This window comes from Alternaria postmessia, assembly GCF_024291825.1.
Source record: "Alternaria postmessia strain BMP 2775 chromosome Unknown scaffold_3, whole genome shotgun sequence".
In the NCBI taxonomy this organism is placed as follows: Eukaryota; Fungi; Ascomycota; class Dothideomycetes; order Pleosporales; family Pleosporaceae; genus Alternaria; species Alternaria postmessia.
Window position 1 is genome coordinate 285,093 of NW_026260076.1, and position 19,106 is coordinate 304,198.

Genomic DNA, 19,106 nt, shown 5'->3' on the forward strand with positions numbered 1-19,106 from the left:
GTTCATAACCATTGCCGAACTACCCATCATCGGTCCACTCGTGATGACCGGAGCATGCGACATCATGTTTTGAGGCATATAAGGGCCAGTAAGACGGTAATCGTAAGTGAAGCCTTGATTCCTATGGTGTATAGGCATCAGAGCGCCAGATGTAGTTCCTGAAGTAATTGCTGGACCTCTCCATCCACCAGACATGAATGGCGCACTTCCCCACTGACCCGGAATCGCATAGCCGCCACCAACATGGTTTCGAAGCATTTGGTTAGTACCCCAAGGTCCTTGCACCATTTCGATTGTCTCTCGATCTGCAAATCCGCCGTTGCACATAGGACAGGTGTAGGGCGGTGCGATCAAAGTCTGATAGGTTTGGCGATATGGACAGCTGAGGAGATCGGAGAGAAAGCCGCAAGGTTGACTCATGGAAATCCAGGAGTGGCCACATGTTGGAGAATCGTATAGGGTACAACCACACATATCCGGTAAGCAAAGACTTTGCACGAGATATAACTCTCGTATAATCAATCGCAAGACGAAATTCCAGTATTGATAGCGTTTTTCCCTTTGAAAAATTCTGTACCCGTCGAAGACTGGGACTTATTGGAGGAAGTTGGGATGCACCTGAGAGGCTTCAGGTTGTGAAGCGAAGTTTCTTAGATGGACAACGATCATGGAGCGACGGAAGAGGTGGACGTGAGAAGATGTTGGAGACTGATCTGGTATTTCTGATATATAGTACATCTTGGAGTACCATGTGAAGTATCCAAGCTCTTCGTGTTTACGCATTCATCGGTAGGCGTGAAGCCAGCCACGTTTGCCATTGGACGTTGTTGAATGAAAACTGAGATTCACACACGTTGCGATCACTGTTCGGTCGAAGGCTTCTTGTCGAGCAATTCTGTCACGCGCTTTTCTTCGGCATCAGCATCTTCCTGAGCTTGGTTCTTGATCTGTTGCATGAGCTCATAGAGCTGACCAATTTGTTGGTCTGTGATCCAGTCAGTGTGTGTCTTTGTACCAGTCCATAAAACTCACCGCTCATCTTGTCAATCTTAGCTTTGTCCATCTTGGCTTCCTTCCACGAGTCTCCCTCTAGCATTTGGCAGTATGTTTGCCATTCCGACAGAAACCCAATCTATGGAACTTAGAATCTGTGACATTGCAAAGCGACTGTCCAAAAATGTGCATGACTTACTATTTGCACAGGGTTCTCGACGTCCCTGTGTGCCCTGAACTCGGCCTTGACGTACATGTCCCCAAGTAATCGCTCCTCCACGCCTAGCCTTTTCCTATGCGAGCGTAGCAGACGTCGATAAAGTGGTATTGGTGGCAACAAGGCAGCAGGTGCCGGCTTGAAGGGCCTCGATGCGCCCGCATCTGTCGCGGTAGCCAGTAACCGTGCACAGGCTCTCATTGTTGCAAAAGAATGGATGAAGATTCAAAAGATTGTGGCAGAGCAGCTGTGATGCATTCGAGAAGTGATGACCTCAGCCTCGGCTCTACTCTAGACTAGGGTGCTCCTTCCATTCCAATTGGCCCACACCGACACCTCCGATCTCGAAACAAAATCGCGACCATGCTGCCAACACCATCCACATCCCATGTATGTTTTGATCGCGTGTACGAACCGGCTGAAGACTCGTACCTGCTACTCGACACGCTCTCTTCTGCGTCGGAAACTGCATACTTAAAGGGACGATTTGGAGATGTTTCCACAACCCCACCGTTGGTGCTCGAAGTGGGCGTAGGATCAGGCGTCGTATTGGCGTTCGTCGCTGCGAATGCGCGCACAATATTCAACCGCCACGACGTACTGACACTTGGGGTTGATATCAACAGCTTCGCCTGCAAAGCTGCCTCCCAAACGGTTCGCGATGCGATCAAGGAACAGCAGGATGGGCGCTCCATCTTCGCCGATGTCGTGAATGGCGACTTGGCGAGTGCTATCCGGCCGCATTCTGTCGATGTCTTCATATTCAATCCGCCATATGTACCGGCCGAGTTGCCTGATCTAGCGAGCCACAACAAGTACAACGCCATACCAGAAGGAAAGAAAGCGACATCGTTCGAACAAGACTCATATCTGTTGGAACTGTCGTATGCAGGAGGGGAAGATGGTATGGTAGTGACGAATAGGATGCTGGAACAGGTACCGGAGACACTCAGTATGGGTCGAGGCGTCGCATACGTGCTTTTGTGTGCACAAAACAAACCGGAAGCGGTCAAACAACGCATAAGAAATTGGGGCTCAGGTTGGATGGCGGAGACGGTAGGGTCAAGCGGGAAAAAGGCGGGCTGGGAAAAGTTGGTGATCGTGAGGATATGGCGAGACATGGCCTTTGAAGAGAATGACGCTTGTTGAACCGAACAAGAGTGAAGCCAAGAAGTGCTTTGGGTGTAAGCGTCGATACCAAATCTTGCGTCTATATCGACCTAAGATGGATTCCCACCAATCTTCGTGAGCATTTTCGTGGCCTCGAGACTCGTTCTATCGTAGCTCTCCGGTTTGCAGCTCAGATATTGCATCATCCAATCGTTCAGTTCATCACTGTACTGACGATACTCTGGGCCTAGATCCTGAGTCCGCTTCTCTTCTGTAGATAGACTCAGGCTCCGCTGGTGCAGCTGGTATTTACCCCGATTGATCAGAATGACTCGTCGAGGAATGTGAGCTTTGTAGTAGTAGTGCTCGTGATTGTATACCTAGGTGGAAGCCGGATGCTGGTTGTTGTCGTGAAGGTTCCGTCTAGCCGCGCAGACACAAGTCTTGCTGTCGAACTTTTGTCCCTTCCGCTATTGAAAATCACACGGCAGATAGAGCCGGAAGAGAGTGGTGCCATGTCCTAGAACGAGAACTGCATGGCTGTAGAGAATCGGCTCAACCACTCTGTTGCAGTCTGGGAGGACGGCGAAGGTACATATATCCTAGTAGCCGCAGGCCATGTCGAGAATACAGTCACTGAACATGGCTATGACCAGGAGGTCCTCCTGGGGGCATTATTGTGGACAGGTCATCAGAGTCGGATAATGCGAGAAGATAGTCAAGTGACCCATACCACGTAATTCATGTCGCGTCAAGGCGCATATAGTACATATTCTTATACACAACTGTACATGGCATCATATCTCTCAAGCCCTCATGCTTACTACACTCTACCAAAACTTGACGTTCTTCTGGTACCAATAGCTCCAGCTCTTTCTCCTCTCCTCTTCTGCCCTTCGTTCTGCCTCTAGTCGATCCTGTTCCTCCCTCGCTCTCCGTCGTGCCTCTTTCTTCGCCTCGATAGTTGCGCGCTTCTTCTCCATGAGCTCTTGTGCTTGTTTTATGCCGGCCTTTTCTTTCGATCGGTAGTACTGGCATACTTGGTAGGAGACGACGGACACACCGCACCAGGTTGCTACGGCCCAGTTGGAGGCTGTGATGACCGGCTCTGTGATAGGTTTTAGTACATTGTCCGCAGGTCTCGTTTAGAAAGCAATGGCGACGTACTGCCTATTATAGCAGCTAAGCTTCCTCCTGCAAACCCTGCTGCGAGTCCTTGCAATTGACTGTCTCTTACACATGGTCGCTTGTGGAAGTTTAAGTAGTATTCTGGTCCGAGACTCCGTACTGCGTCGATGTATGTGGGACCACCGTCTGAAGTCTTTTCGCCTCCTGCTGTATGTGCTGTGCCACCGGGCATGGTGTTGGCGGGCGCGCGGGGCTTTGGTGGAAGCGCATTCACATCGACGGTATTCCGCGTGTCGTCGGCCATTGTGGTGTGATGGGTGGATTACTAGGAGGTGGGGAGGCAGAGATATGCGAGCGATAAATCTCTACGAGGCTGTCAAGAGATAGTTGGACGCTGGTGGTTGTCGTCGTTGCGAGTGCTGTATCGTGAGTCGCGGCTCGTGGACTTTCTGTCGATGCGGAATAGGCCCGAAAATATCCAGCATGTATGATCCGACGAGATCGATCAAAGTGTGGCTGAGGGCCGCCGCACAGCCACACCAAAATCAATTTGCTGGGAAGGGGAAAGCGCCGAACACGCTCCAGCGCGTCGCGTCCAACATTTGCCGATCCACCCTTCAGACCTGCGAGTCCCTCCACTACACTCCCACCGCCAATTGTCGATACCCCGTCTTTTCGCTCTTTCCGCTCTCTTCGCTGCTCCAATGATACCCTGATCTACATATTTAGCATTTAATACTCTCTCACCTTCCACCACTACCACATATCATGGCGCCACGACGCGCAGGCCAGCCCTTCCGCCGGGTAGGCAAGCTGGGCAACACATCCTATGGCCCACGGAAACCGAAGACGGTCGACGCCTCGTCACTACGCAGTGGTGAGGGTACCTCTCAGAACGAGAAACTCGAATCCACTCGCTTGGCAAACCGCATCGATGAAACCATGGGCTTCGCGCGCTTCGATTCTGGCAAGAAGAAGGTCGGATGGCTCGTCAACATGCATTCGACAACGGTAGAAGACGAAGAAGTACCAGGTGGCAAAGCCGGTGTGGACTTTTACTTCATCGGCGAAGAAGGCGACACATTCAAAGCGACGCTCGAATACGACCCCTACTTCTTATTGGCGATCAAGAAGGGCAGAGAACAAGATGTGGAAGAGTACTGCAAAAAGGCATACGAGGGATTGATCAAATCCATAAAGATCGTGGAAAAGGAGGACCTGAGTATGCCAAATCACCTGACAGGGTACCGAAGAAAGTTCTTGCAACTTACCTTCGCAAATGTCAACGACTTGTTGGCTGTACGAAAGGCTGTCAATCCAATCGTAGAGAAGAACAAAAAGAACGTCAACGCGATGGACACATATGCAGAGGTTGCAAAGTGAGTTTGGCTGGTTTCTTACGCGTGGACTTCGGCTAACATTTGCATAGTGGCAACGGCGACTTTGACTTCTTTGATAACGACGAGCACGAATACGAGAAACGATTTATGACTACTGTTGACGCCAGCGATTTTATTTTAGATATCCGAGAATACGACGTTCCTTACCACGTGCGAGTGGCTATTGACAAGGACGTCCGAATTGGAAACTGGTATACTGTCGAGGCCAAGCATGGCGTAATAAGCATCAAGTGCATAGAGGAACGCCTCACACCAGCAGATCCCGTCGTCATGGCGTACGATATCGAAACGACAAAACTCCCATTGAAGTTTCCAGACGCTGCCATCGATCAGATCATGATGATATCGTACATGATCGACGGTCAAGGATTTCTCATCACAAACCGCGAGATCGTATCGGAAGACATTGCAGACTTCGAGTACACACCGAAGCCGGAATACCAAGGACCGTTTATGATTTTCAACGAGCCGGACGAGAAGGCGGTGTTGGAACGGTTCTTCGAACATATCAAGATAGCTAGACCAACAGTCATGGTCACATATAACGGAGACTTCTTCGATTGGCCGTTTGTCGAAGCAAGATCTAGTGTACAGGGTATCGACATGTATCAAGAAATCGGATTCAGGAAGAACAGCGAGGATATCTATCAGTCGGACTATTGTGCCCACATGGATGCCTTTGCCTGGGTTAGTCGAGACAGTTACCTACCTCAAGGTAGTCGTGGTCTAAAAGCTGTGACAATGGCTAAGCTCGGATACGACCCAGACGAGCTCGATCCGGAACTCATGACGCCCTACGCAGCCGAGCGACCCCAAACGCTTGCAGAGTACTCCGTCTCCGACGCTGTTGCTACTTACTACTTGTACATGAAGTACGTACATCCGTTCATTTTCGCTCTGTGCAAGATTCTTCCACTCGGACCGGACGATGCATTGCGCAAGGGTACAGGTACCCTCTGCGAGATGCTCTTGATGGTGCAGGCATACCAGAAGGGCATCGTGCTACCGAATAAGCACAATCCACCCAAGGAAGCTTTCTGGGAGGGTCATCTTCTCGAGTCAGAGACTTATGTTGGAGGTCACGTCGAAGCGCTGGAAGCTGGCGTGTTCCGAAGCGACATCGCCTATAATTTCGCTGTCGACCCTACGGCTATTGACGAATTGCTCAACGATCTTGACGCCGCACTCAAGTTCAGCATCGAGGTTGAAGAAAAGAAGAAGATGGAGGACGTAACGAATTACGAAGAGATCAAAGCTGAGATTGTTGAGAAGCTCATGCAGCTCAAGAACACGCCAAACCGTAGCGAACGGCCTCTCATCTATCATTTGGACGTCGCGTCTATGTATCCTAACATCATGACAACTAACCGTCTGCAACCTGATTCTATGATTAACGAGTCGAATTGCGCGGCTTGCGACTTCAACCGACCAGGAAAGACGTGCGATCGCAGAATGCCATGGGCCTGGAGAGGTGAATACCTACCAGCCAAGCGCGACGAGTACAACATGGTTCGTAACGCTTTAGAGAACGAGCAATTTCCTGGAAGGTTTCCCAACTCGCCAAAGCGAACGTTCCAAGATCTTTCGGAAGAAGAACAGGCTGCGCTTGTTAGGAAACGTCTAACAGACTACTCCAAGAAGATCTACCACAAAGTCCATGACGCCACGACGATCGAGCGCGAGGCTATCATCTGCCAACGAGAGAATCCTTTTTATGTTGACACCGTCAGCGGTTTTCGTGATCGACGTTACGACTTCAAGGGCAAGCAAAAGATCTGGAAGGGGAAGACGGAAGCACTCAAAGCCGCCGGTGCTCCTGCTACTGAGATTGAAGATGCAAAGAAGATGATCGTTCTTTTCGACTCTATGCAGCTGGCACACAAAGTCATTCTTAATTCTTTCTACGGTTATGTCATGCGAAAGGGATCTCGTTGGTACTCTCTTGAGATGGCTGGTGTCACTTGCTTGACTGGTGCTCGCATCATTCAGTTGGCCCGCTCGCTTGTGGAGCGCATTGGACGACCCTTGGAACTGGACACTGACGGTATTTGGGCTATTCTACCAGCAACATTTCCCGAGAACTTTGCCTTCAAACTCAGCAATGGTAAGAAGCTGACCATCTCATACCCTTGTACAATGTTGAACCACTTGGTTCACGCACAGTATACCAATCACCAGTATGAGACGTTAGTAGACCCCGAGACGTTCCGCTACGAGAAGCACAGCGATAACTCCATCTTTTTTGAAGTCGATGGACCGTACAAGGCCATGATCTTGCCAACTTCCAAAGAGGAGGATAAGAACTTGAAAAAGCGTTATGCAGTTTTCAATCACGATGGCAGCCTGGCGGAATTGAAGGGTTTCGAGGTGAAGCGCCGTGGTGAACTGAAGCTCATCAAGAATTTTCAGGCCCAGATTTTCAAGTTCTTCTTGGAAGGCACGACGCTTGAGGAGACGTATGGAGCCGTCGCAAAGGTCGCCAACCGATGGCTTGATATCCTGGATACTCGTGGAGCAACACTCGCAGACGAGGAGCTTATCGACCTGATTGTTGAGAACAAGAGTATGACAAAGACATTGGAGGAGTACGGAGCGCAGAAATCAACCGCTATCACGACTGCTAAGCGTCTCGCTGAATTCTTGGGAGAACAGATGGTGAAGGACAAAGGTCTGAACTGCAAGTACATCATCTCAAAGACACCTAGGAATGCTCCCGTCACTGAGCGCGCTGTTCCTTTAGCAATCTTTTCGGCCGAAGAGTCTGTTAAGAGGTACTTCCTGAGGAAATGGTTACGAGACGATCCTGGAGAGATGGACATTCGAACGATTCTTGATTGGGATTACTACCGCGAACGTTTGGCGTCCGTCATTCAGAAGCTGATTACCATCCCTGCGGCGTACCAGAAAGTTCGAAACCCCGTGCCCAGGGTGCCGCATCCCGACTGGCTTGACCGCAGAATTCGTCAGAAGGAGGACAAGTTTCAACAGACAAAGATGACGGACATGTTCAGTAAGAAGGTGTTGACTAATGGCGACGCCAACGTCGCGAACAACAAGCTGTCTGGAGACTTTGAAGATTTTGGCTCGGCAAAGCTGACCCAGAACCAGTCCCAGATGAAGAAGGGAATAGTCACCAAGATGGTGGCGAAGCGCAAGGAGCCTGAGCCTGCAGTGCCTATCGTCGACCCATATGCCGCGTTGCCCAAAGTTATGCCGAGCATCGATCACGACTATTCCGGATGGCTGATGTATCAGAAACAGAAGTGGAAGATTCAACGAGAAGCACGGAAGCGCCGACGACAGCTGTTCGGAGAGAAGGCTGTTGACGCTTCTGATGCAATTGGCAGCTTCTTCAGGAACCAGGCCCAGTCTTTGTACATCAGCACATGGCAGCTTGTTCAATTACGGCCAACTGAAACACCAGGCGAGGTCAGGGCTTTTGTTCTGATCGACAAGAAGATCCACGCTCTCAAGATCATCGTACCTCGGACCCTGTATCTGAACCTGAGGAGCGAAGACCTTCCTGATGTCTCAATCAGTGGCTGCTCCGTGGAAAAGGTTGTCAATCACAGTCTGCCCAACGGCCACCCGTCGATCCATTTGTTCAAGCTTCAAATGTCGGAAGAGACATACGTCCAGGAAGCGAAAAGCATCTCTGCACTGTTCAACCACGCCAGTGTCGAGGGCGTATATGAGAAGCAAGTACCACTCAACATCCGCGCCATCCTCGAGCTAGGAAGTACCTGTACATTCGATGAGTCGCAGAAGGGTGTTCTCGGAAAAGGTCTGGAACAAGGTTTCGATTTATCGTCGCTGCGACAAGTAAAGACCAAAGAGTCATACCTGGCTGAAGCGCCTTTCAACTATCTATATCTGTACCATGTCAGGAGTGGCGACCGCAACGTCTATGCCATCTTCTCGACATCGAAGAACGAAGCGCACATCGTCATCCAAAACAAAACCAAAGATTCTCAGATGCCTAACGTAGACCGCATCTACCGAGATGCCCTGCAACGACGAATGGAAGATAGCAATGGTGAGCCATGGCAGACCATGATCGAGTACCAGGAAGACGTACATTTCAAGACGACGATGGTGACCACAAAACGAAAAGCTCTTCTTGAGATTGGGGATGCTATCAAAAAGATGAAGGCAGACGAGAACGGGCCTATCATCGTGGTCATACAGTCACCAAATCACGCTCTTCTTTCGCACGACATTCCTGTTCTCAAGGAGTTGCCAATCTTGCCACTTCACGCTGATGAGTCTGATAAGCAACTACCACCACTCGGCTGGCAAGCTTTCATTGCCAGGCGACTAGTGGGACATTACCTCGATCTCGGATCCTGGATTGCCCATTTGTTGGAGCTTGCCCGCTATGGAAACATACCGCTTTGTAACCTTGAGAGCAATGATCCACGCTTCCTGATCGACATTGCGTACGCGCGACGTTTGCAGAAGGAACGAGTCATTCTTTGGTGGTCCAGTCAGGCGAAGCCTGATCATGCAGGCTATGAGAAGGACGATATCCTCGCACCTTTGGAGACCGTAGACATGCCGTCGATCAACAACCCAGGCACGTACTCGTCAGTGTGCATTGACATCAATCTTCGCAATCTCGCTATCAACACTATCCTGTCATCTTCATTGATCAACGAACTTGAGGGTTCAGACTCTGTTTCCTTCAACCCTGCGGCCCCGTCTTACGACTCGACGAATGATGGATCCAACATCATCTACTCAGATAACGCTTTTGCCAGTGCCGGTATCACGGTACTCCGTGAAATGGTGAAAGCATGGTGGGTCGAGGCTGTGAACGCTGGCCACGGCTTTAGCATGGCCGATGTCATGGTTCAGCATCTCGTCCGCTGGGTCAGTAGTCCGGGATCTTTCCTCTACGACCGCTCTCTGCACTACTACGTACAAATGATGTCGAAGAAGACACTACAGCAACTCATGACGGATTTCAAGCGCGTCGGTTCGCACATTGTATTCGCTAGTCCAAACCGCCTGCTCCTCCAGACGACCAAAGCCGAAGTAGGGAATGCGTACGCATACAGCCAGTACATCATCAAGACCATCAAATCGAAGCCTTTGTTCCAGTTCATGGAGCTTGAGATCAAGGAATACTGGGACTACCTGGTTTGGTATGACGAATTCAACTATGGCGGTAAAGGTTGCAGCGAGGTGAGTGAGGATGAGACGCAGCCGGTCGAAAACATCATGTGTTGGCAGCTCGCACAATTCTTGCCACCAAAGTTTCAGCCTACCTTCAACGACTGGGTCGTCGAGTTCATCGAGCTTATGCACGCACGAAAACGCCCTGGTATCACGGAAGACGGCTCGACGCCTAGAGTCACGCAGATTCCGCTTCGGCCACTTACTGTGGATCCAAACGAACAAACGCAGATTCTCCCCAAGCAATTTACCAGGCCTCTCTCTAAACAGATGAACGCCTTCGCTAAGAAGCAGCACGCAGAAGTTTTGGACCCTCTTTTCGCGTCCGATTATATCTTCCCTGAACTTCCTGGCTCGCATCTCAAGCTTACGAATCCGGTCTTGCAACTTGTGAAGAGCATCATGCAAGTTTTGAGTCTAGACCGTGCCATTTCTCTGGAAGCGCGAGCACTGCGAAAGGAGTTGCTGAATCTCTTCGATATTCGCGAGTTCAGCGCAGAGGCAACATTCGTCAACCCCAGCGCTGCCCTTGTCGTCAGAGGCGTCATTTGTGAAGACTGTACATCTTCACGCGATCTGGATCTCTGCCGCGACTCTTCTCTTCTCCCAGTCATTCTACCTGACAGCGATGCTGCCCCAGTCCTTCCCAAATGGAAATGCGACAACTGCGACTCAACCTACGACAAGCGGCGCATCGAAGAACAACTCGTCAGCGAAGTCCAAAAGATGGTACTCGAGTGGTGTACGCAGGATCTCAAATGCGGCAAGTGCAAGCGGCTACGCAGCAATGAGTTTATGGAACATTGTGCTTGCGCAGGCGAATGGGTAGCTACGAAAAACAAGCAGGATATGAAGAGGAAGATCAGTGTGTATGGCAATGTCGCAAGATTCTACACATTAGGTATGCTGGAAGCTGTTGTTGAAGAGTGTTTGGAGAGTTTTTAAGTTCAAAGAGCACGTACACTTGCTGTATGACAGCGATCGATCTGTACGGCGTTCTAGTGTTGCATATCAGTGCGGAATTGGGTCGCGCGGCGTCTGCGGTCTTTCTCCGGATGGGCGTGGGTTTTGATATTGAGTTTCTGGGCTTTCTATGCCGTGTAGCATTTAGCGGCGTCTGCAGCGACTAAGTGGGGTGAAGGTCGTTCATTTGTCCACCTCGCGTCTTGTTTATCCCGACGTCCATGTACCGACCAAATACATGTAACAATCTTATCAGTTCCCAAAAGTCCTACCCGTGCCCGTCAAGATTAACAGTGATGATAGCGATCTGGACACAAGAGCCAAGAACTTGGTTACGTCGTGGACAAGGTAGGCAAGAGCGGGGCTTGCGTCAACTTGGTCCTGGGTGCCGTGCGAGCACGCCATTTCGGGCTAAATATCGCAAACAACAACATGGATTGAGATATGATGCGATAGCAACAGAATAAGGAGATGAGGGGCAGAGGGGTAGAAAAGGTCTCGGAGGACAAGGATTCGGTAGATATGCGTATATATAGATAAATCGTCATTGCTTTTGCATTTTCTCAACGGCTTTCGTATGATTGTGTCTACAACGCTTCAGCTGAAGAACTAAGGAGATACGCATAATCAGCTTCATTCCAATCGTATTGTAACCTTCCGAAACAAGCTTCTCCCACTCAATTGACCCATTTTACTTCCCCAGAATGGCGCCGGCACTTACATCTCCCGCACCCGCTGCGCCGCACACGCTCTCTACCACAACCACAAAGGCACCCAAAGCCATCTTTCCAGACGGCATCAAGACCTCAGGTCAACATGAGCCAGTCTACTCTTTACTACACCCTTACTCCAAGTTTCCTAAAGAAATCACTGGTTCAACAGCATGGGACAAAACAGACTACGAGTCCAACCCCGAACGCTGGACGCACATCTTCTCGTCCGACGAAGTACGCGAGATGAGCGAAGCAGCAGATAACTTCATCGCCTCCGGAACACCTTTGACAGGCATCACAAAAGACCTGTTCCCACTACCCAACTTTTCCAAGTTCTTAGAGCCGCTAAGGAAGGAGTTGATCGACGGGAAGGGATTCATCCTCTTCAAAGGTATGCCTGTTGAGCAATGGGGGAATCAAAAATCCGCGGTCGCATATATGGGTCTGGGCACATATTTGGGCTACTTTGTCAGCCAGAATAGTCGGGGCCATGTGCTTGGGCATGTCAAGGATTTGGGTGAGGACGCGACTGCAATTGATAAAGTGAGGATTTACCGGACGAACGCGAGGCAATATTTCCATGCCGATGATTCGGATCTCGTGGGCTTGTTGTGTGTGGCCAAGGCGTTGGAAGGAGGGGAGTCTGATCTTGTAAGTTGAAATTACCCGTCACTGGTGTGGTACGCATTTTGCTAACTACAATCTCTTGCACAGGTTAGCAGCCACTCAGTATGGAACGAGCTTCAAAAGAATCACCCAGATGTCGCCGAACTACTCACCCAGCCCATCTGGTACTTCGACCGCAAGGGCGAGACAAGTGTAGGACAGAAGGAATGGATCAAAACCGCCGTGTACTATCTCGAGACGGGCGACAACCCAAGAGTCTACAGCAAGTAAGCAAAGTAACCAGACAATTCCCAACTCTTCAGAGCCGCAAGCTGACACAAGCAAAAATAGATTTGATCCCTACTTTGTCCGTTCTCTGACCCGTTTCTCGGACGCGGGTCAAATCCCGCCTCTTTCCGAAGCACAAGAACGCGCCATTACTATCCTTGAAGAGACATGCCAGAAGCTTGCGTTGCACATGATTCTTGATGTAGGCGATATCCAGTTCCTTTCCAACAACCATGTGTTCCATGCCAGGACAGCGTACAAGGACTATGCGCCGCCAGCACCGAGGAGACATTTGATGAGATTATGGCTGAGCACACCCGAGGGCGAGGGCGGATGGAAGTTGCCCTTCCACGACAGTAGGGAAAAGAAGAGGGGTGGAATTCAGGTCAACGACACGCCGCCGGTTGCGCCTTACGATGCGGAGTAGTCGCTTGTTGAAGACGGTTTGCACGTATCTAGCTTTGTAAGTAGCCAGTGAATGTGTACATAAAGAACAAGTCAGAAAGTATGCAAAACCCGCGGGATGATTGCGTTTCAATGTGGTATCATTCTTCTCTCGAGGCGCAGCTTTCGCACCAATCCTTGTGTCTGACGCCGCGCATCCTGGTTATCTCTGCTCGTGTAGCTGATCGGATAGTGATCCTATTGCGCGTCAAAATTTGGTGTCTTTGGTGCGCGGCAACCCATAATCTCAATTTCCCCGAATCCATGGCACAACTCCAAGTCATTTTGTGATGTTGTAATGCGCATCTGCAGGTGGTTTTCTTGGCCTTCAATCTCTGTCGTCTTTCTCCGCACCTAGAAACCTCGTCCACGTCCCCTGCCACCACCGCCTCTTCCGCGACCACCTCCACCACGACCGCGACCGCCTCCGCGGCCACCACCCCTTCCACCACGGTCACCACCACCGACCTCCTTCCTTGCCTTATTCTTAGGCTTTGGCGCATCGTCGATGAGAAGTGTGTCGAGCGGTAATGAGTCGGGAAGGATGATGTAGCGAATTGTGGAACCGCGGACGGTCATTGTGTCGAGAGCTACGGTGTCGCGAGACTTGGGCGTGTACTTGACTGCTCGGAGCGCGACGTTCATGAGCGGTGAGACGGAGGTGATGGTGCCGTTTACAATAGTGCCTGTCGTTCTGTTAAAACACACGTCTGTAAAGTGATAGCACACCGAATCGAGGCGAAAGCGTGCTTGCGCAACTCAAGGATTGACGCGCTCGCCAGAGAAGCGACTTCGGCCAGACAACGACGCGATCGAAGCCAAGGAGCGACAAGAAAGAGACACGCTGCTTACCATTCTTGAGCTCGACTGTGACCGTCTCATTCTGACACTTCATAAGAAACCTGCGTGAAGCGTTAGCTGCTAGTCTAACAAAAGTTGACGACTAGCTCACCTGACGAGCTTCATGGTCGCTGTTATCCGAACTATGGAGTATTGGAGTTTGAAATGTGTGCCTCGGTATCTTGCGATTGGTAATTATAGTCGGTATCGTTGCTGCGGCGCGATGTATACTCGCGGGGAAGCTCCGACTAGGAAATTGCGATCGAGCTTCAGGCTGCACGGGCTAAGGTTAATCCGCGACCGAAGTCACGTGATCGGAAATTCACTTGGGTGTTGTTCCAAGGTCAATTCGATAATATAGTGCTAAGCTGTGGCTGAAGAGAGTGATATAGTACATTATTGCCCATTGTCCATAGTTTCCCGGTTCCATGCAAATCGCGTACATTGGGTATCGTATACAAATCGACCATACAATCGGAGCTTAGAATCACATTACGAACCCCTTCCTCTAGTGAAAGGAATCTGTGCTCCAAGCTTCCTGCCTTGCTACTTGTTATCTCCGTGTTCGATGCGCTTACTCTTGCCGGGTAATCGCGTGATTCTCAAACTCCGGTCTCCTTCTATCTTCCGGATTCTCCGTGTCCAACCTGCCTTGCGACGAGTTGCGCCATCCTGTGCCGCAGGCGGCTGTCCTGGTTCACCGTCGTCAAACCAAGCTTCTTCCTGAGAAGTTTCTAGAGTCGTCGCCATAGCTTGTTGCATCTCATCAGCTGAGGATTGAGAGTCGGAGGCTGCGGATGTGTATTGCATCGGTTTGTGTGTGACGTCAAAGCTGTACGTCTCCTTCAGATACTTGGCGATAGCCTGATTCTCTTCCTCAGTGCCACTACCATAGTAATTCTTTAGCTCCTTTGCTACGAGAGTGTCCAGAATAACGCCTTTAACAAGCGATTGTTCAGTCACCTGCTTAGATGAATTGTTGCTTGGTAGCGTAACCGTAGCGTCCCAGTGCAGACCCATAGCAGCAAGCCTACCCTTTGCTGACCAAGCTATAGCCCTCAGTGGAGTGCTCTGGACGAAATGCTTGACTCGCTCTTCCAGATCGTCCCAGCTCACGTTCCAAATAAACCAAGGTCGCAGTGTTTCCTCAAGCGCGAAAAGAAAGTCTCGATATGTTCTTGTCGAAAGGTACAAATGCTTGATCTTGCCCACCAGAAACTCGATATCCATACCCGTAATAGTAGGGTCCACGCGGACTCGGCGCAACAACTCACGCGGGTCGCGTTCGATGTTTTGTCGAAAGTGTATTTGAGACTTGATGTTTAGGTAGTTGATAAGGCGGCACAAGACCACACGAAGTTCTTCTTCTGTCACTTCTCCAGTGATGTCTATGGCTGAAGCATCGAAAAGCGTAGGGTGGCTCTGGGTAAGTAACCGTGCCCGTGCTTTCTTGAAATGCATGGCTGCCCCCTTTCGTTCGCCAATAGCTTCCATAGCCACTTCAAATGGTTCCCTCCGTGCGTCCTCGTACTTCATTGATCGAAGGTGCTCTCGCAGACGGTGTTCAATCTGTTCAGCTTTTATAATGTCTTCTGTTTCACCAATCACTTGTTCTCGATCCTGTTTGAAGCGCGGTGCAAGGTTTGCTGCTCGTAAAGGCTTCATGATGTCGCTTGGTAGGAAGTCTTTGCTGTTGGGATTGACGCCCAAGTTGAACAAGAACGATCGATAAGGTTGAGATAGGTATCGCTCATCCAGTGCTACCAGTTTCTTTGCCCGATCAACGATTCGATCCCTCATTGACGGCGTTAGCACCCCGTAGAATTCACTCAAGACCTGCTTATCCTCAGCTCCAGGCCTCAGTGGACTTCCGAGACCCATTTCTTGCCGGCACTCTGCGATTAGAAGCTCTAGATCAATCCCGAAATCTGCAGGAGGGTATGGTAAGTTAATGTTGATGGTCCTGGAGGTCTCTCTAGATGGATCCTTGTAGTAAGCGGGAGTGCTTCTGATGATGGCCTTGATTTGTTCCATGTAATGACGTCTTTCTTTCTCTCCTGGGAACAATGGATATTCCCACACTGACGCAATATCTGCGCTAGCTGCGGAAGGTTGAGCGTTTTCAGCGACGTAGACACTCTTGCCTTCTGGGCTCCGGTATTCCCCGTTAATGTACATGATTGCGGGACCCTTCGCAGTCTTCTGCTCTAGGCCATTAACCTTTGCGACCAGGATAACATGGTCTGCGACGGGAAACTCGTGTGTAACTTCACACTCCATTGCAGCCCGTACATACCCTGCCAGGACCTGCGGTGCGAGGGACGACGGAATACTATGTTGTATTTTCTTTATGGGTTGATGGAGTTTGAGCTGCTTGGATCGCAGATCGTAAGCATCTGGATGGTTCCCTCGGGAGAACAGATCCACAAGCTTCGCGCCGCTTCTATTTGCAGCGGGGAAATGAACGCGGAAGAGGCCGTCAGTCGCCCGTATGGCATCCAAGGTTTTGGAGGGCTGTTTGATATTGAAGGAGATAGTAGGCGGGTCCAGGCTGACAGTGCTGAGTGAAGAAACAGCAACACCCATAGGGACGTGTTTCTTGGTCTTTGGATCGATACTCGCAACGGTAAGAACTGCGACGGAGCTCGGAACATCACGCATCAAACCACGCACCGAATTCTTAAGTTGCTCTTGCTCCAACTCCGACTCGGAGAAGTCAATCGGGGCATCCTGTTCTTGTGCAGTTTTCTGCGTGCCTGCTATGTTGTCTTGTTGCAACAGACGAGTCGCATTATAGTATCGTGGGGCACAGATGGCGTTGCGGGAACGTGTGTCGTGGGGAGTGTATCGATAGGCAGAGGCGCATGGCCTTGAACGTTCTAAGAAGACAATTAGCATGCATGTAGTAATGCCATGTGGAAAACTAACGGGCATGTTGATTCCATCTGTAGAAGGCGGCGAAAAAGCGCGAAGCCGGGCGCTGTGAAAGCGCCATGTTCACAGCAAGAAGTTACACATTTGTTACATAGGCCAGAGACGAATAGGACAGTGCCGTTGGACAAGACACGACTGTGGGAGAGCAATGTGCTGGGAATGACGGAGCGGGCGCATTGTAGTGGAAATGTTAGATCGGCCAAGGCTAACCTCCGTCTCTTCTCCGCAACTTTCCTGCCGAACTTCAACGCCCGCCCAGCACACACAACCATGGCGTCTCCAGTCCCCTCGATGAGCGCACTGCGCGTCCTCCGACAATCGATACAGCCTCAGGTACATCAGACGACCCAAGTACGACATGCGACGCTTCTCCGCCGGCCAAAGCGACCCTACACCTTCACCCAACTTATAACCCTCTCCGACGGCAGCTCATTTACCCTACGAACCACGAATCCACAGCCAGTATACAAGAGCGCAAAGGATATACGGAACTCGCCACTATGGAATCCGAGTTCACAGAAACTACTGAACGTCGAGGAGGACGAGGCTGGAAGATTGGCCTCTTTCAGAACAAAGTTTGGCCGAGCATGGGATGCTGAAACTGATGCTGAAAAGGTGGGTGGACGAGGAAGAGCGCAACAAGTTATATCTCGACTAGTTTTTTGCTGACTCTTTTACAGGGCAAGCAGACGGAGGACCATTTTCTAGATCTCATCAGCAGCCAAGGCAAGCCGCCAGGAAAACCGACCGATGCCACCAAGTCACCACCCGCCAAAGCGCCTGCATCTACACCTGAGAAGCCAGCTGCAAAGAAATAAGGGTCCAGGTTAGAACGTCAAGGGGATTGCATTCTTGAGCGACATTGTACAACATGCTACAATTGTGTAGAAAATATTATGGAGGGTCCAAGATCAAACGCATGCCATTGCCGTCACGCTGTCATTTTTGCTCCGATGGTATCAGTTAAGACATGGGGAAAGCTCGTTGTATCCTGGCCAGCTATATCGCACTTCCAAGGTATACGCTGTGTTTGTTGCTAATATAGCAGAAGACACAAGATATTGATATCTTCAAGGTAGATTTTGAGTGCTGGGTACAACTCGCTAGGAACGAGGTCCTTCTCATTCTGAGTTGTCGTGTTACACAATGGAAAGACTCACGACAAGTCCGTGCTGCTCCACATTCTTCACAAGACTCATACGTTCAGGTTTTCACGCTTCCTATCAGCAGTCTGTTGAATATACCACCTACTTTCTCTACTACATCAAAGAAACTTCAATTTCGTTTCCATCTTCCAGTGCCCCAATTTTGGGACTCCCCGCGCTATCATGGCAAAGCCCAGCAGCAGCAAGACAGTCTCCTTTGCAACTCATGACTACAGCCAAGCCAACGCTGGAAAATCATCATCAAGAGACAAGACAGGCCCTAGATCGAGCGGTACGCAGTCCATTAAGGGCTATGTGTACATAGATCATCCTCTTGTCCTGCCCAACGAGATATTCGGCGATCCTACCAACCTTCAGAACATAATCGACGGCAAGAGAACAAGAAAAGCCTCGAACTTAAATGAGTCACCATCGGAGAAAGCCTCACGTGCCGTCGAAACAAAAGATAAGGACAAGGCCAAAATGCCACCTAAGAAACCCTCCATGAAGCTTGCATTCCCCGCGAAGACACCTGCATCATCTCGCGCAGGAAAAGGTTACGCTCCTAAAGATACTTCAGAATACCTAACATCTAAGAACCGTGGCGATCCCAAATCCCGTTCGCACAATGAGGAGTACGATACCGATAGTTTCGAAGAAAATGTTTCACCGGGAGACATACGCCGCGGCGTTCTAGCTCTCGTCAAACACTCTCTACGGATTGCTGACGACGTTTCTACATATATGCGATGTGTCGAAGGCTACGAAACACATGGGCAAAAGCTAGTCCGCGATGTGGAAAGGTTGTTGGAACATAGGGTGGAGAAGAGGAAGGCAGTTGCTCAAGAAGGGGGAGAGGGGAAAGTTGCGAGAACGATAATGTGAGTCTTGTGTGTTATTGATAGGCCAGAGATTCTCCCCTTCATAGCATGATGGTGATAGTGCGCTGTTTAATTCATTTGTCAATCATGGCGTTCAAGAGATCTCTGTTCTTTCTCTTTAGGTCAAACAATTATAGAATCTGGCTTTTTCATGGAGCGGGTCACATTTGGATTCCCATTGCGACGCATAAACTGTGAAAACGGCGTGAATGTGATGTCTTCTGACTTTGGTATACGCATATCTAGTTTTGGTACCCTGACCCGAA

General features: G+C 50.2%; 9 protein-coding genes across 9 annotated transcripts; 5 read left to right on the forward strand and 4 right to left on the reverse strand.

The window, feature by feature from the left end:
* Nucleotides 1-860: 860 nt before the first annotated feature.
* Nucleotides 861-1,411, reverse strand: J4E82_000856 (uncharacterized protein; the record flags this gene model as incomplete). Its single annotated transcript, XM_051727176.1, has 3 exons — nucleotides 861-985; nucleotides 1,033-1,132; nucleotides 1,193-1,411. The coding sequence occupies 3 exons, from the start codon at nucleotides 1,409-1,411 to the stop codon at nucleotides 861-863; spliced, it is 444 nt and encodes a 147-aa protein (XP_051592983.1).
* A 162-nt stretch (nucleotides 1,412-1,573) lies between these two features.
* J4E82_000857 (uncharacterized protein) lies at nucleotides 1,574-2,359 on the forward strand (the record flags this gene model as incomplete). Its single annotated transcript, XM_051727177.1, has 1 exon — nucleotides 1,574-2,359. One exon carries the CDS (start codon nucleotides 1,574-1,576, stop codon nucleotides 2,357-2,359), a length of 786 nt encoding a protein of 261 aa, XP_051592984.1.
* Nucleotides 2,360-3,150: 791 nt separating this feature from the next.
* J4E82_000858 (uncharacterized protein) lies at nucleotides 3,151-3,752 on the reverse strand (the record flags this gene model as incomplete). Its single annotated transcript, XM_051727178.1, has 2 exons — nucleotides 3,151-3,428; nucleotides 3,488-3,752. The coding sequence occupies 2 exons, from the start codon at nucleotides 3,750-3,752 to the stop codon at nucleotides 3,151-3,153; spliced, it is 543 nt and encodes a 180-aa protein (XP_051592985.1).
* Nucleotides 3,753-4,216: 464 nt separating this feature from the next.
* Nucleotides 4,217-10,971, forward strand: POL2 (DNA polymerase epsilon catalytic subunit; the record flags this gene model as incomplete). Its single annotated transcript, XM_051727179.1, has 2 exons — nucleotides 4,217-4,827; nucleotides 4,878-10,971. 2 exons carry the CDS (start codon nucleotides 4,217-4,219, stop codon nucleotides 10,969-10,971), a joined length of 6,705 nt encoding a protein of 2,234 aa, XP_051592986.1.
* A 722-nt stretch (nucleotides 10,972-11,693) lies between these two features.
* On the forward strand, nucleotides 11,694-13,023 carry J4E82_000860 (uncharacterized protein; the record flags this gene model as incomplete). The annotated part of the gene is made up of 3 exons (XM_051727180.1): nucleotides 11,694-12,353; nucleotides 12,417-12,595; nucleotides 12,660-13,023. The coding sequence occupies 3 exons, from the start codon at nucleotides 11,694-11,696 to the stop codon at nucleotides 13,021-13,023; spliced, it is 1,203 nt and encodes a 400-aa protein (XP_051592987.1).
* Nucleotides 13,024-13,394: 371 nt separating this feature from the next.
* Nucleotides 13,395-14,006, reverse strand: SMD1 (mRNA splicing protein smd1; the record flags this gene model as incomplete). The annotated part of the gene is made up of 3 exons (XM_051727181.1): nucleotides 13,395-13,726; nucleotides 13,893-13,942; nucleotides 13,993-14,006. 3 exons carry the CDS (start codon nucleotides 14,004-14,006, stop codon nucleotides 13,395-13,397), a joined length of 396 nt encoding a protein of 131 aa, XP_051592988.1.
* A 420-nt stretch (nucleotides 14,007-14,426) lies between these two features.
* J4E82_000862 (uncharacterized protein) lies at nucleotides 14,427-16,875 on the reverse strand (the record flags this gene model as incomplete). Its single annotated transcript, XM_051727182.1, has 2 exons — nucleotides 14,427-16,759; nucleotides 16,809-16,875. 2 exons carry the CDS (start codon nucleotides 16,873-16,875, stop codon nucleotides 14,427-14,429), a joined length of 2,400 nt encoding a protein of 799 aa, XP_051592989.1.
* A 209-nt stretch (nucleotides 16,876-17,084) lies between these two features.
* Nucleotides 17,085-17,632, forward strand: J4E82_000863 (uncharacterized protein; the record flags this gene model as incomplete). Its single annotated transcript, XM_051727183.1, has 2 exons — nucleotides 17,085-17,429; nucleotides 17,495-17,632. The coding sequence occupies 2 exons, from the start codon at nucleotides 17,085-17,087 to the stop codon at nucleotides 17,630-17,632; spliced, it is 483 nt and encodes a 160-aa protein (XP_051592990.1).
* Nucleotides 17,633-18,142: 510 nt separating this feature from the next.
* J4E82_000864 (uncharacterized protein) lies at nucleotides 18,143-18,844 on the forward strand (the record flags this gene model as incomplete). The annotated part of the gene is made up of 1 exon (XM_051727184.1): nucleotides 18,143-18,844. The coding sequence occupies one exon, from the start codon at nucleotides 18,143-18,145 to the stop codon at nucleotides 18,842-18,844; it is 702 nt and encodes a 233-aa protein (XP_051592991.1).
* Between the last annotated feature and the right edge of the window lie 262 nt (nucleotides 18,845-19,106).